This window comes from Drosophila miranda, chromosome 3 (genome assembly GCF_003369915.1).
Source record: "Drosophila miranda strain MSH22 chromosome 3, D.miranda_PacBio2.1, whole genome shotgun sequence".
NCBI lineage: Eukaryota > Metazoa > Arthropoda > Insecta > Diptera > Drosophilidae > Drosophila > Drosophila miranda.
In genome coordinates, this window is record NC_046676.1 from 10,451,041 (window position 1) to 10,467,353 (window position 16,313).

A 16,313-nucleotide genomic window follows, 5' to 3' on the forward strand; every position below is an offset into this window, starting at 1 on the left:
CGTCGGAGATGAGACTCACCCAAAGACCGCTGCAAAGGTATTCAGACAGCTCTGGCGCTGTATGAAATGATCCGGATCGTTCCAGGGGGAGCGGCCCGTCTCCCGATCCTTGTAGCCCTTGCGCTGCGTCACTTTAATCGGCGGTTTTCTGGTCACATGCGAGACCAGCAGGTTCATTAGGATATCCTCGCAGTTGGAGGACTGCTGTACAGTCTTTAGTAGCAGCAACGACAGCCAGTTCGTGTACAAGTAGTTGTAGTAGCGGTGGTAGAAGGCCGCCCCCGTCAGCACAATCGAGTAGTAGTTCGTCCACTTGGACGTGTAGCCCCAAGCGTTCTGCAATTGATGGATTGGCGTATTGATTATTGTTCACTCCATCACACCGCACCGCTCCAGCTCACCTTGGAGTCATCCCAGAAGTGTGCCCTGGCCGGATAGCCCACAATGCGCTCGGGAAAGTCCCGCCACACGGTGTAGGCAAAGTCCAGTTCATCCGTATTGAGTATGGCGTCCTCGTCCAGCGACAGCACAGCGTCCGTCTGTATCTCATCGTAGGGCACAAAGCGTTGTGATATGCTCGGTCGTTCCTCAGTCGTTTGGCCCGTCGGCCCGGCCCCGGCCCCAGCCCCGATACGAGTGTTGCCCCCCAGGGCCACCACATGCAGGGGTATGTGGTAGGTGGGGGGCCAACGTTTCTTCAACGGCAACGGTCGCTCGGCCGCCCACAGTACAAGGATCTAAGGAGAGAGAGAGTGCATGAAGATCTTTGCTACCAATCTGGGTGGGGGGCTTATGGTGGAAATGCTTACACGATCCACAAACTGGCTCTTGGTGATGGTCTTGACCAGCTTGTAGAGCGCCGCATTGGGACCCATGGCGGCTCCAATTTGCACATAAATGACGGCCGTGTAGTTGTGCCGCGGCTCCGCTCCCATCGAATTGAGCATGAAAGGCATGAATCTGTTGGAGGATTATCGATACTATATTTTTCGAATGGAGGAGGCATATGGCTCGTACCTGGAACTGTCGGCGAAGGTGGGCAGCGTGAGCAGGGCGCCGGGTGAGCTGTTCCACACCAGGCTGCTGCGCACCGGGTAGTCCGGCAGGCGTTCGCGAATGATCTGCAACGAGAGGCAAACGGGGAGTGGGTAAGTGGATGGAGCTAATGGCTATATGCCCAAGTGATGATTGCCAATTGATTGCCTAATCAGTGGAGTGGAGTGGCAAAGAGGCAGCTGCACTGGGAGTGCACTCCAATTGCGTTTTGAATGGCGTCCCCCCCCCCCCCCCCCCCCCCCCCTTTCGACTGCCAATCCCAAATGACTCTATTCCTTCCTCTGTTTGTGTATGCCTGTCTGGCGATAATTCAATGGGCCGGGTCCTGGTCCTGAGCCGGAGCTGGAGCCGGAGCCTGAGCTGCTGCCTAATTTTCCGCTTGGCGCAGCTGCTCCTCGTCCTTTGGAGGAGGCGTTACCGCAGTTTCCGCTGCGCAACGGAAGGAGCAGGGCAGCCTCTACGGGCGGAAGTTCGTTCGCCACTCATCAAGTGCTCCACAAAGAGGGGCCAACCCCCCCCTCGCCAAGCATCGCGTGTCATTAATGGCGCGTTAATTTGTCGCTCAATGCACGGCTACGCCTTAAAGTATGCCGTGCCAAATTAGTTATGCACAGGAGCCACAGCTCGAAGTCCCTCTCCGTCCGGATCGGCTTTGGCTTTGCCTTTGGCTTTGGCTTCCCTGTGGCCGGGGTTGAATGGAATTATAATTGCAAAGCCTGACCCCCCCTTTAACACCAGGGAGTGGGTGTTATGCAAAGGACTTCCCCATGGGGCGTGATGTGGTTTTGTGGAGCAATCGCCTTAGAGCATTCTCAATCGTTAGCTTAAAGATCCAACTAGATTTTAGTGTTACTTAACTTCAGCAGGCCCATGAGAAATGGTTACTTCTTTATAATCTATGGGTCTGGGGGCCATTAGTTTATTTGTTTCTGGCGTGTTTTTCCCATTTTTTCTCTCGATTTATTCTTTGCATTCTTTGTTTGCATTCATCAGCTGCCACATAACTCAGCTGGCTGCCCCGTCTGCAGCGCCCAAGCTCGTTAGGCACATTCCACATTCCACGTGGCACCTTTCGATGGAGCAATGCCGCTGTTGGGTGGGGTGGGGTGGGGTCGGGCCGGGGCTGACGATCCCTCGAATGGCTCCTTGTCTGTCTGGGCGGCGCGTGTCTCAAGTGCCTGCTTTACATTTTGTAATTATAATTCCTTCTTTAGCGCATCGCTTTTTATCCAGGGTAAAGGGTAAAGGAGAGCAGAGTAAGGGTACGTGCATCAGTCTCATTCGGTCATTAGGATATAAGGTATGACATGTTACATCTCCTTCAGGTCAAACAGTCTCTATTCGTGTCTCATTCGTGGCCCGTTTGCCGATGCTTCCGATGTTTCCGATTGCAAGCGGACCTGCAAGGGTATCAAAAACTTCGTCCCGCAAAAGCCCACTGCATAAGCTTTCCCCTCTCCTTCCTTCTGCTTTCTGCAGTTCCTCACCTCCCCCCCCTGTCTGTTTTTTTTTCCATTGAAAACGCAGAACTAGCGCGTCGCGTCGCGTCGCGCGTGTTTATTTACGGTTTCCTCTCGCGCTAAGTGTGTGTGCCTGTGCATGTGTGGGGGGTGTATGTGTGCCTCTGTGTTTGCCAGCCTGCGACATAATTAAGTAAATCTCTGGCTGTCGACGTTGCAGCATAATTGAGTGCACGAGGGAGAAGGAAATGTCCGCCTGCCTATGATTCAATTATGCGCAGTGCCTGTGTTTCTCTCTCTCTCGCTGTCTGTCTGTCTCTTTTGGCCACATTTTAATTGGCCAACCAAGGCGGACTTAATTGCCTTAGAGCTGGCCAACTCGCATGATGCATGATGGCAAATATTGCCCTGATTTGCATCGCTGCATATGTCACGAGCAGGCGATTCTTTAGCAGCAGTTGCTCCTCGAATTCCTCTCCAAAATAAACACAAAATTTTAGACAATCGCCTTTTGGCAGTCCTTAACGAGTGTCAAGGCAATGTGTGCGGGATTTGTACGGGTATATTGAGAGGAAGTCAGCCAAAACTTCATATCCGTTTCGCATCAGTGCTGCAGCGGTGTGGTTGAGCGATGATTAAGTTGCACACACACACACACACACACACAGACCGTAAACCCAATGGAGCGGATAATGTATGCACATAAAACAGGTGGATGCATCCACACATCCACACATCCGCCTCTGTCCGCCTCTCTCTTTGTACTTCGATTGAGAGCTTTGGGGCTAGAAAAAGGTCTTAAAGTTTTGACAGCATTAAACAATATCCACCTCCCCATCCCCCTCTCCCTCCCCCACCCCTTCTTTGAGCAGTCATGTACATACATGCACATTCATGCTCGTTTTGCACAGCGAAACTTTCTGCAAAATTAATTGCATGCGAAAGCAGAGAACTTCTTTTTGCCAAGACTCTCTCACATTTCTTGCAAGCTTTTTTCTGTTTTTCGTTTTCTGTTTGTTGGCTTTCACTCGTTTATGCGCAGACATTTCTCCCGAACAGGGATTAAATGCAATTTTAATTGAAACGGCACTAAAATCAGGTTTCTGCGCAGGCATCGAGGAATTAGAGCAATCGAATTTGTTTCTTTGGAATTAATTTGCCTTTTGGAAATTTACTATCTGAGGTTCGTCTTTGAAGATATTTGTAATGCTACTCCGTTTCTGTTTCTGCTCTTCATTCCCGTAGGAATAAGAGTATCTGCTATTTTTCTTAGCATACTTTTCGGGTACAGCCATTTCCCACCGCCATTTAAAATACTCCCTTTTGGCCAGGGCATTTTCAGAGTTCTGGTTGTGAATTCGGCAGAAGATAAACATGAAATTAACTTATGCAAGTACCAAAGGAGAGACAGAGAGTGGCTGCAAAAATGATATGTAAATGCTGTCCCAAAAAGTTTTTCCATACAGCTCCCAAGAATCTGCAGCAGAACATGCAAATCAAATGAAATCAAATTTAAGAACAAAAGCCAGATAGAAAGGCTTGGCACATCTGGTACATCGTACCTTTATTCCTATACAAATTGTTATCCGATTCGAATAAAAGATTTCGCAGGATTTGGGTTCAATCATCTACCAGAACGAAGCCCCGTCACGTTCTATGTAAAACCAATGATTGTTGTACAATATTTAGAGTTTTTATTGCTCCATTTTCTATGTTTCATCATTTAATCCTCCATTATAATTATAAGGGATTGCTAGAAAAACTATGCACTCGACCAGATTTTATTTAGTTTATTTCAAAACTCCACAAAAATGCTCGTAATTAAAAACCAAATGCAAAAAGCCACAAAAATATAAAAGAAGTATAAAAAAAATTATATTTCTATAGGATGTAAAAAAGATATACCAAAACAGAAACCCGTTCTACGGGTGAATATTTTGTATCACAAAGCAACAAATTTGCTAATCAAAAGCCAAACTTTGTTTTAATGGTTTTTTTTGTACATTTTTTTTTCAAAAATTAAACGATTTGAAATTGTTGTGCGAATATTAATTAACTCAAAACTGAAGTTGGATAGGATTTTGTTCATTATAACATAAACATGTATGTATGTACATATGTACATGTGTATGTGTCCATAGATTAAAGTTGGGCAATTTATTTTTGCCAAAAACGTTAAATATTCAGTACATGGTACACACGAGAATTCATGGAATATTTAATTTTCACTGAAATTATATATTCTAAAAACTTTACAAAGTGAATTGATACTTTTGATTAGAGGCCACTCATCAGCATATTCCCGGTTTCGGTCGTTCGCTTAATTCTTTTATTTTTATTTTTGGAACTGTTGGAGTCCATTCGTCTAACAGCGTCATTTGCCATGACTTCAAGAAACTTTAAGCTGACGATGATGTCATCACTGTTGGCAAACTTCGTTTCATTCGTCGCTGTCGTCTCCGTCGTCCCTGTCTTCGCGCTTCTACTTTTGCTCCGAACAACGAAAATAATGAACAGCAGCAGCAGCAACAGCACCGAAGCAGCAGCAGCAGCACCAAAGCAGCAGCAGCAGCACCAAAGCAGCAGCAGCAGCACCGAAGCAGCGACAGCAGCAGCGACACGGAGTTGAAGTTGCGAAGCAGCTTTGACAAATTCGTTAAACAACACGAAAATAAAACCCAACAAAAAATACAGCAAAAGTCAAACAAGTTTCGACTACAGTGCGAACGAGCGAGCGATAGATGGGCAAATGTAAAGAGGGAGGGGAGAAGGAAGACTTAAATTTTGTTTTTCAGTTTGTGAGAATATTTTCCTGCATATAGCCAGCATTGATAGGTTTTGGGGCGACATACAAAGATACAAAGTATGGCAAACAAATGTAACAAAACGCAAATAAAAGCAAATAAATACTGTATAAATATTTATGCTAAAAGTTGGCTGAAATCAACAGACAAACAGCACCCCAGGGGGGAATCTCTGTTTATTTATTTGTCATTGTTTCGTCTAGTTTTATCGAAACTCATTCTGAATGAAATACCCTCTATACAGCTCCTTTAATGGCAAATGATGTGCATCTTTAATATTCGTTTGGAATTATGAAGAGCTTGGTGTGGAAAAGTAGTGGAAAATGGAAAGAAATAAGAGTCTTAAAGGTGCTTTTCAAAACCATCTAAAAGTCAAAGTGTAAAGGGTACCATTCGAGGCCATTGATGGATTTCGAAGCAAATTCTTCTTATATGCTGGAATCTATTGAACAGGAATCAGGAAGCTTTAAAAGAAAAGACTACAAGCTGCAAAATTTTCCACATTCTAATTTATAATTAAAAGATCCGTTTAATAAGACCATTTCCCACAGGGGCTCTGGAATAATTCTTATCAATTTGTAATCGTAATCCCTCCACGTAATTCATCAAGCGACAAATTGATGTAGAACAACAAAAATATAAATACTTTGGCAATGGCATGTGGAATGGAATGAAGGAATCCGAATGCGAAGACAAAACACGCGTAAAACGAAAAAGAAACAGAGTCGTCAAAGAATACTTAGGAGGGGAGAGACAAACAGGGAAGAAAAACAATTTAACATCGGCTTAGGCTCGGGCACTCTGGCGTTTTGGGGCACATTAATTAAATCTAATTAGCTCTCGAAAAAGCACTGGGGAATCATACGTAATTATAAGCTGAAAAGATGGAGAATACTCAAACTTATTCAAATGCGAGCGATACGACGGACAAACGGGCAGGCGGTGTTGGCGACGGCATGATTAAAAATAATTTGGTGACGTCACAGAGAAGGGGCCGCCTTTTGGAGGTCAGTGCTACATACTACAAGTAGCCCCTCACCCGGTCGCCCCTCTGGGTTTCTTTCGTTTTATTTGTTGCCATTCCGTTTTAGTTTCGATGACGTCACAGGCGTGCACATTGCATGACAAGTTCACATATTTTCTGCACTCCACGACTCTTCGTTGTGTTGTGGGAGAGCAGCGTGAGAGAATCCAAAGCTCACATGGCATACCTCTCACTCTCTCTCACTCTTTGCTAATCTCGTGGGTAAAATAAAAAGTTTTTTTTTTGCCGGCTATTTATTTTTGCAAATAAAAGCTAGAAATACATAGAAAAAGAGAAGACAAAAGCTAGCTCTATCCATCTCGCTCTATCCCATGCTATTTATTTTTATGACTGTTGGCATTCCTAGTGCCTCGCGCCCTCTCTCTGCCCACAGAGGCAGTCGATGTCAATAAATATTCCAGTTATGACAAGTTGACAATCCAGTGGGGCAGTTTTTGGTTCCCACCCCCCCCCCCTCCCGACATTCTTTGTACGTAATATGGGTGGGCCTCCCCTGTCCCTAGTCCCCAGTGGTATTTCATAATTTTGGACGCGTTGTAAGGCCCATAATTGACCTGCGGCTGATCGATATAATGGACATGTGCACATATGGTTTTCTGGCCAAATGGAGTGGAATTGATGATGTGGGAGTGCATTGTGGTCAATTCACGAGCGGCACTATCGCTATAAGGGCCATTAATTATGCTTAAATAGAATGCAAATGTATGGGAAACGAGAAAGAACACAGATAGCAACAAAAGAAAGCATTCCTGCTTATTTTTAAGTATAATTTAAATCAAATTAGATAATAAACCAGTAAAAATAATCACAGAAAAATACAATGAAAGAGCGGAAAAGAATGCCGTTTTTTCTCATTGGAGAGTGTCACTCTATTCTCTCTATTCTTTCTCTATCGATAAAACGCCACGCAACGAAATTGCGTCGTTCATTAACCTTGAATCCGAGCTCCCATTGAAGAATCGAAGTGGAGCGGGAATGCACTAAGAGAATCTATGCTCCCCTTCCTCTTCGTTCCCTTCAACCACAAAGGGTTGGCGGCAATGAATGTGTTTGTGGTGTGATTAGTATTTTGTTGGTTTCTATTTGCGGCTCCAGCAAACACAAACAGCTGTACATCAAAGACAAAAATGCGAATAGAAAGGCGAAGCAGAGGAGGCGAAGAAAGCGAAACAATAATAACAACAAAGCCAAAAGGTGAGAGCAGTCGACTGGCAGACAGAGAGAGAGAGAGAGCGTGCACACATTCGTGTTGTTATTTTTTTTCGTATGCGGTCGACTACGACTAATTCCGTCGATGATGGCCGAGACATCCACATCGGGCCTCGTTCGGGGCCGCTCGGAGCACAGTCGTCACAGTCAACATTCAGCAGTCCAAGCAAACGGACGTACAAGCCAACAGAAAAAAGTCAGAGAAGTCAAGAGAAAAAAGAAGAAACTCCAAGCACAAAGTGGAATAATATTAGAGGAGATAGCAAACAGATTAGCGCCACTTTGCGTACTTAATATAACGTTCCTCGCCCAAAACCCCAAAACACTTTAAAGATGTCCGCTCGCCGCGTCACCCTCAACACACGCGTCTCGCGCGCCTCCACCTCCACGCCGGTGGGTGGAGCATCCACCTCCTCGCGTTTGGGCGCCACCAGCCCCACTTCGCCCACGCGCACCTCTCGCATCCAGGAGAAGGAGGAGCTGCAGCACCTGAACGATCGCCTGGCCTGCTACATCGATCGCATGCGCAATCTGGAGAACGAGAACAGCCGACTCACACAGGAGCTGCATCTCTCCCAGGACACCGTCAACAGGGAGACCTCCAATCTGAAGGCCGTCTACGAGAAGGAGCTGGCCGCCGCCCGCAAGCTGCTCGACGAGACGGCCAAGGAAAAGGCCAAACTTGAGATCGATATCAAGCGTTTGTGGGAGGAGAACGACGACTTGAAGCCCAGGTAATAACCGCGGGGGCTGTGGGGCGAAGGGGGGGCCCACTGCGTATTATCAGCCAGTGATGTCATGGCGAAAGAGCGAGAGCGGGGGTAGAGACTGAGCGAGGCCGATGATGTCATGCCCAAAGCACATTTCGAAAGCGACGCACCGCAGCACATGGCAGCGCAACGTCTCACGCTGTCTCTCACTCACGCGCTCTCTCTGGCACTCTCTCTTCGTCTAGTAACTTATCGCTGGCCTGCTCTTTGTTTATTTTGTGCTCTCGAACTCGAAAAACGGGAGACATTTTCGACTATGGTTTACCTGTTGGTCTTAGACCTCTAGGGCTTATAATGGTTATCCACAGATCATGGCTATACGTACATATGTATAATTTCAATTACCAACTCTTCGGCATAACATAAGCAAACGCTTGTGCTTAACAAACACCTCACCTCACCTTCGATATACCCCTTTACAAACAGCGTCTAAGCCCAATGGAAGGTTACACGACTTAATGTCTTTCAATTATGATGTCATAGTATCGCACGCAGTTTCCTAAAAGAAAAAACAACCGGTTAGGGCACTCTATGGGCTCTATGGCTCTATGGCTCTTCTGGGTGTGATGTCAACAAATGTAGATTTTTCCATTTTCGAGGTATTCCGTTGCGCGTCGTTGGCGTTTGCGTTATCAGGGAATATTTAGTGGGCACAAAGCTTTTTTAATTCGTATTAGCCACCAGATTGTTGATAATGGAGTTGGGCGGGGGGGGTGGAGGCTTTGCTTTTGAGGTGTGTCACCAAAAGAAATGCGATAGTTCACAGCGAATCTGATAAGATACGTTAAGGAGACTCCAAAGATAGCCAATCTATAGTAGGTATTCCAAAAAATGAATTGGTAACAATTTTTAACAAAATTTTCCCGAAAATTCCACCAAAAATATTTATTTGTTCGTTAGAAAATGCCAGCAGTGGAGGGAACGGGGAAAAGGAAATGGAGCTTCAACACGCACAGAAAAACCAAACGAAAATACAACAAAATACGAAAAAGAAAAACCAATGGAACAGGGAAAAAAGTAGAGCACAAACAAAACAGCCTTGAATCTATTTTGTTTTTATGCGTTCCCAACCTCCCTCCCGCCCATTTATACACAATTTTTGTTCCTTGATTAGCTGCGGAAATTGTTTATAATGTAAATGGAATGGGGGGATGTACATAGATCCAAAACATCCAATCAAATGAGAGACTGAAGGCTGACGGCCTGCCTTACAAGGTATTGCATTCATTTATTAGGTATTTTTTTTAACGATTAATATCCAACATTCAATTGAAATTCAAATTATTATTCCTATATTAAGTAATACAAAACGTGCCGACCACGTTTTCGGAACGTACATATTCCCGGGGATTATGTGTGGCATTTTTCGATGATATTTTCGTGGGGCAATAAATAAGTAGAGTTTTGTATTTTAAGCTAAATAGTATTTCAAATAAAAGAACATACCATAAATCAATGGTAGATGAAGGGGGGGTGTAGGGGGGGCTGGTCAGAAATAGCCAAGGGGCTAGTTTATGCTAATGGCACTCAAGGCAAACAAAATAGCAGCGAAATATCTGTGGATGTGGATGTTAGATGAAAAATGGAAGATAGCAGATCGTTGAACGGGTTTCCAAGCAAATTTCGAATTTGGAGACGTCTAATGAATAATGCATATAGACAGAGGGATAGAGAGCGAGAGAGAGACAGCTTTTTTTAAGGGGGGAATCTGAGTCAGATGAGTGACGTCATGCTTCGAGCACATGTAGATAAAATGTGGATCATATGAATAATCCGATTTCCCCTTCTTTGCCGACAGACTCGAGAAGAAGACGAAGGAGGCCAATGTGGCGGAGAACAATGCCCGCCTGTACGAATCTCGCTACAACGAAGTGAACGGCAAGTACAACCAGGCCCTGGCCGATCGCAAGAAGTTCGAGGATCAGGTGAAGGAGCTTAACCTCGAGAATGATCGCCTGCGCCGGCAGCTGGACGATCTGCGCAAGCAGCTGGAGGCCGAGACCCTGGCCAGGGTCGATCTGGAGAACCAGAACCAGAGCCTGCGCGAGGAGCTGGCCTTCAAGGATCAGGTGCACTCGCAGGAGCTGACCGAGACCCGCTCCCGTCGCCAGATCGAGATCAGCGAGATCGACGGCCGTCTGTCGCGCCAGTACGAGGCGAAGCTGCAGCAATCCCTCCAGGAGCTGCGCGACCAGTACGAGGGCCAGATGCGCGTCAATCGCGAGGAGATCGAGCAGCTGTACGACAACGAGATCCAGAACTTGAAGGCCGCTGTCTCTAGAGCTGCCCAGGGATCGGCCCATGCCACCGAGGAGGTCCGTCTGATGCGCACCAAGATCGACGGCCTCAATGGCAAGCTGCAGGACCTGGAGACCACCAATGCTGGCCTCAATGTGAGTACTGCCGCGTTCCTTTTCAGCCATTCCTTTGCTAATTGGATCCCCCCTTTCTGTAGTCACGCATCAGGGAGCTGGAGAACCTCCTGGACACGGAGAGGCAGCGCCACAACCAGTACATTGCCTCGCTGGAGGCGGAGCTGCAGCGCATGCGCGACGAGATGGCCCACCAGCTGCAGGAGTACCAGGATCTGATGGACATCAAGGTGTCCCTGGACCTCGAGATCGCCGCCTACGACAAGTTGCTGTGCGGCGAGGAGCGTCGCCTGAACATCGAGTCCCCCGGCCGCCCCGGCACCGACTCGGGCATCTCCAGCAGCAACGGCACCCATCTGAGTGCCAGCGGTGGCTCGCGATCGGGCCGCGTCACGCCCAGCGGCCGTCGCTCGGCCACGCCCGGCATCTCCGGATCGACTGCCGTCAAGCGCCGGCGCACGGTGATCGACGAGAGCGAGGACCGGACTCTGTCCGAGTACTCGGTGAATGCCGCCGCCAAGGGTGATCTGGAGATCATTGAGGCCGATGTCGAGGGACGGTTCATCAAGCTGCACAACAAGGGCACCGAGGAGATCAATCTCACCGGCTGGCAGCTGACCCGCATCGCCGGGGACGAGGAGCTGGCCTTCAAGTTCTCGCGCGGCTCGAAGGTGCTCGGTGGGGCCAGCGTGACCATCTGGTCGGTGGATGCCGGCACCGCCCACGATCCACCCAACAATCTGGTGATGAAGAAGAAGTGGCCGGTGGCCAACTCGATGCGCTCCGTCCTGGCCAACGCCGACAAAGAGGTGAGAGTCTTGTCGATATACAACACGTGCGCCACTTGCGACATCTGCCGCCCCTGCAGACATCTCGAGTTTGTGCTCGACCAGTACGCAATACCCACCACCCTCACCCCCTAAGAATCGTTGGCTAATTCCCCTTCCTTTTGCTTGCAGGATGTTGCCAGCTATGACCGTGTCCGTGCTAACGTTTCCAGCCACGTCTCCCGGCACCGCAGCAGCGGGACGCCGAGCACAGGGTTTACCCTCGGTTCCGGAGCTGGCTCCACTGGCGTAAGAAGTCTCTTCTCTTTGCTCTTCTAAGGGTAACACCCGGAACTCGAATCGGACTGGATCTACAGCCACAGCCACAGCCACAGCTCCAACCCACACTCATCGCAGAGACTCACAGACTTCGGAGACCACCCACCATTCATCCACGCACACGGAGATCTGACTAAGGAATGGAAAACTGCTTGACATGCATATCACAAGTGTAAAACAAAACAAAAACAACAAAATTAAACTTGGCCCACTACTGCGTGCCTTTCTTTGGCCTTGGCCTCCTCTACATGTCGTCACTCTATATGTTTCCTATGTTTAAGTAACGAACGTAATCCCCTACTTTCTATGTTATGTTTACGCTTAAGTAAATGATTTTGCATTTTGGTAAATATACAAAAAAAAAGAACACACACCACACAAATATACAATATAATAAATGTTGAAATAAAAGAAAAAACAAAAAAAAAAAAAGTCAATTAACGGCCAACAAAAACTATCTGAAAGTTGGCCAAGACCAGGAGGCTGGCAGGCAGCCTAATCGGCTTAGACCAAAAAGGGGATTTGCCAGACTCGCAGAAACTTCTTGAGCCGCTGTCGCAGCATTTTCTGCTATCTCACCAAGGTCCAGGCACAGGCACAGGGCCCAGCCTGGCCAAAACGGACAGGTAAGTGGAAGAAATTAACTACACCAAGGCCGGTGCGGAGGCCTGGCCCAAACAGAATGTCAGCTCACGAAAAGTTTAGCAACTTTGCAACTAGAACGTAAATTGGGTCGGATCACTGGAAAGAGTGCAACAAAATGCAGCTGCCGGTGCACAAAAAAGTAGCCAAATTCCTAGGCACAAAACAGGGGAAAATGTGATAGTCAGTCAGAAATAGATATCACAGGAATTTAGGGGTTTATACCAAATTAAATACTGAATCACAGAAAATGGCTTCGAATGGGGGGGCTCCATTGCATGCCACTGTTTCCGTCTTGTGACTTATCCTGAAAGCATCAGCAGATACAATTCCAAATTGGTTATCTATTGCTCAGAAATTTTCTTGCAGTGCACGAGCATCGCATCGCATCCACTGAGACAACTTAGCGGCGCTTGAGTGAGTGCACGATTCAATGATGGGATGAATAGGAAACAGCAGAGACAGAGGAGGGTAAGAGTGGGTGGCAGTGGCAGTGGCTGGGGCTGTGTGGGATTGAGAGACAGTTCAGACTTCAAAGTAGTTTTCCCGAGGAGAAAGTTTTTTTGTTCCCTTCTTGGCGCACGTTTGCATGCGCATAATAGGATTAGGCAAAATAATAAGTTGTTTTCCCTCCCATTTCTGCTTCCCATTCGCAAGAGCGTTGTGCAGGTGCGGAGTCCTGGTGTCCAGGATCTGTGTGGGTCCTGCCATGCAAATCTCGGCCAGACTGAATAGAGGGATATTGTGGCGGGGGCTCAAGTAACAAACAGAAGAGTGCAGTGGAAATGGCTTTTTTTTTTTACCCAACAGCTGCCTGAAAGTATGCCATGCCACATATTTTGTTGCAAGCAGAAAGCCACAAGCCCCCAGCCACCAGCCCCGACCGGGAATGCCGTAAACAAAATGCCACCCACACACACACACACACACACACACACACTCGCTTCCCAGGTACAGCTGAGGTCAAGATTATGGTTTAAATAATGATAATAGCATCCTATTCTGATTACTTTCTCCACTGTTTCGTATTTTAAATAAAAAATAATACAAAAACTTTCCGATTCACTTTTAAAAACTCAAAAAAGGCTGCTTCGATTTTGGCAAAACGTAATATTTTTCCGTTTTCCTCGCCGAAATTAAAAGTAAACGGTATTTTATATAAGAAAACGCATCTGAAATGCAAAAAGGAAAAAATAGACAACTTATTGATGCATTAATATATAATTGACACCATTAGCGGGGCAATTTAGCGGCAATTTTTTTTGTTTTAGCCCAACCTCAAAGGGAAGACTTTTCGTTTTCGTGCTAACAGCTGAGCCAGCCCGATTCGGGTATCGATACATCGATACATTTGACTCCTAACAGAGGATTTGTATACTAAATTGTGCGCTTAACAGCACGAAATTGTGCGTTGAACAGAACCTGAGAAAATGGGAAAACGGAAGCACCTAAAAACGAAAACGGAACGTTTTGGCTCCAAACGCAAAAGCCTTTCTGAATATTCAGTTTGAGTTAGATATTTGTTTTATATTTTAATTAATTTTTTAAGTATAATAAATACACTTTTCAGGTAAGTTACCTTCCCTGAGCTTTTTTCACGTCATGAGGCAATCATTTTTTGTATGATTAAATATATTCCCTATAGAGCAAATCTTCTCCGTGCCGACTGTATTCTGTAACGGCATTCTCCTCAATAGGAACCGCTGAAATTTCATCATCGATGACCAGAGTGTCCCAAATAGAGATAATAATAGGTCAAACAAATTTGCACAGCCAAGAAACCTTTTAAATAAAATAAATAAAAGATGCCTTCTAAGTGACGGGCTCTATTATTGCGACGGCCAATGTACATACACGACTTGTCGTATGTGTGCAGACCCATGCGTGTGTGTGTGTGCGATGTACATTTGTATGCAGACATTTCCAGAACAGAACAGAGCAAAGCAGGAGCAGAGCAGAGTAGAGAGTGTCCTGAGCTTTTGGCTTATTGTGGTTTATTATGTTTTGCTGAGAATGTTAGTGGCCATTGGCGAACTTTCTCTCTGCGTCTCCCCCTGTGCAACTTAAGTGCATGCCACACGCTTATCGGTCACATCCACATACCCCACACACCCACCACATACATATGTATGTATGCATGGTACATGAGGACTTTTGGGTTTAGGCCAAGATTTTGGGCCCCAAGTAAGTTCGGTAAGTGGACTTTGAGTGACCTTTTTGTGGCGTGTATTCCTGTGGCCGGATGGGGCACAGCCCATCCCGATTGGGTATTGCAGATGGGCTTTCGGTCGAAAGTTCAACACACAATAAAATTATGCAAATCTGGGGATCAGCCGCATAAAATTTCCATTCATCCACACACGCACACAGGCACAGGCACAGGCACACACACACACACACACACAGGCCAGGTCCAGGTCCAGGTCCTTGGTTTCTGATGAAGGGCCGGCCAAAAAGTTTTACTGAGGTTTTACTTCGTATTCCACTCTTGATTTATTAATTAAAATAATTGAAGGAGCTGCCAACTGCTGAAAATAAGTGGAAAACTATTCCCAACTATGGCATATTAAATGATTCCAGGTGAAAGGTTTTCCATTCCAAAAATAGAGAAATATATTGTGTATCATGAAATAAGCAACAGCCCAGAGGCGGGCCAGAACGAACCAAATACAGTCGAACTTCCATTAAGCGAATCTCAAGGGGAATTCGTAGAATATTTTTGCATTTTTGCAGAAAGTATAGAAAAGTTCGTTGTACGGCAGTTAGTAGTAGAGAATTTCGACTTGACTGTATCGTATTAATGATAAGCATAGGTATATTTGGGTTTCATCGTGATAGCTTCCTCCATATACCTCATACGAGCCAGGATTTGGGGCTGGATTAGCATACGATTTGCGACTAATTCCAAGAGAACTGTAGACCTGAGCATGATAGAAGAGTACCTCCTGTCTACAGGCAATCAGGCCAGGCATCATTGCATGTGGGGTTCCTTTACATAGTACATAGATTCCCCAATTCCTCTACACATATCAAGCTCCGAAATGACGCTGATGCTGCTAACAGAACAGTATGCGGATAACCAATTAAAGCAAGGAACATCACTAATTCTCTCGGCTGTCGCATACGTCTGTCCCTCTGCACTGCACTCCTCCCACACATTCACGAATTAAGTGGACTTTGGACAGAGCTTCGGGCACTTGTGCTGCGTTCGATTCTCTTTTTCGCAGGCAGCCAGAGCGGCGCGCCGCTTCGGGTTCGCAGCAAATGTGTGTGTGTGTGTGTATTGTGTGTGCATTGATAAAACGTCAGCAGTGTTTGGTGTGGAACACATGTCGGACCGTAATCCACATTGTGGATGCACGAGCCCGCTAGCTGCGCTGCAAATCAAAATCTAAAACAGGCAGGGAAACGCTACAGGCTTCCATCTTCCATCAATCAATCAATCACCAGCAGTACGCCTGCCAGTAAGCAAATCAGCCAAGCAACATAATTAGCCAGAAGCTGATGACTTATTTAGAGCCAGAGCCTTGCGAAATTATCTCTTCCATTTGGCTATTTAAAAAGTGTGTCATCACCCACACCAGAGCCAAAGACAGGAAGCCCTCACTTTAAGAGAGAGAGAGAGAGAGGGGAAGGGAGAGAGAGTGCCCAAGCTTTTGTGAGCGTCTAACAAACCAAATAACTGCTTAATTTGTTTTTCCGTCTAACCCGCCTTTTAATAACATCTCTCTGTCTCTCTCTCGCTCTGGCGCTCTCTTTGTCCCTCGTTTACGCCTGCCTCTCTGCTTTGTTAACTCTCCCTCACCTTTGCTGTTTGCTCGCTCGCACAGGAGTCAAAGAGAGAGAGAG

The 16,313-nt window shown here is 46.4% G+C and overlaps 2 protein-coding genes across 3 annotated transcripts in view; one reads left to right on the forward strand and one right to left on the reverse strand.

The window, feature by feature from the left end:
- The window catches only part of LOC108159662 (exostosin-1), a 64,273-nt gene that overhangs the window by 1,317 nt on the left and 46,643 nt on the right, over positions 1-16,313 (reverse strand). The window contains exons 6-9 of the mRNA XM_017293139.2: positions 1,018-1,121; positions 810-960; positions 402-737; positions 20-336 (exon numbers count right to left, since the gene is read on the reverse strand). Coding sequence (XP_017148628.1) covers positions 20-336; positions 402-737; positions 810-960; positions 1,018-1,121 — 908 coding nt within the window. The remainder of the gene's footprint in view (positions 1-19; positions 337-401; positions 738-809; positions 961-1,017; positions 1,122-16,313) is intronic.
- LOC108159663 (lamin-C) lies at positions 7,704-12,186 on the forward strand. 2 transcript variants are annotated; one of them, XM_017293140.2, is made up of 4 exons: positions 7,704-8,308; positions 10,143-10,737; positions 10,800-11,608; positions 11,676-12,186. In XM_017293140.2, the coding sequence occupies exons 1-4, from the start codon at positions 7,908-7,910 to the stop codon at positions 11,794-11,796; spliced, it is 1,926 nt and encodes a 641-aa protein (XP_017148629.1). In that variant the 5' UTR covers positions 7,704-7,907; the 3' UTR covers positions 11,797-12,186. The 2 variants fall into 2 exon arrangements, with proteins under 2 accessions (XP_017148629.1, XP_017148630.1); XM_017293141.2 differs by having other exon boundaries at positions 7,705-8,308; positions 10,800-11,525.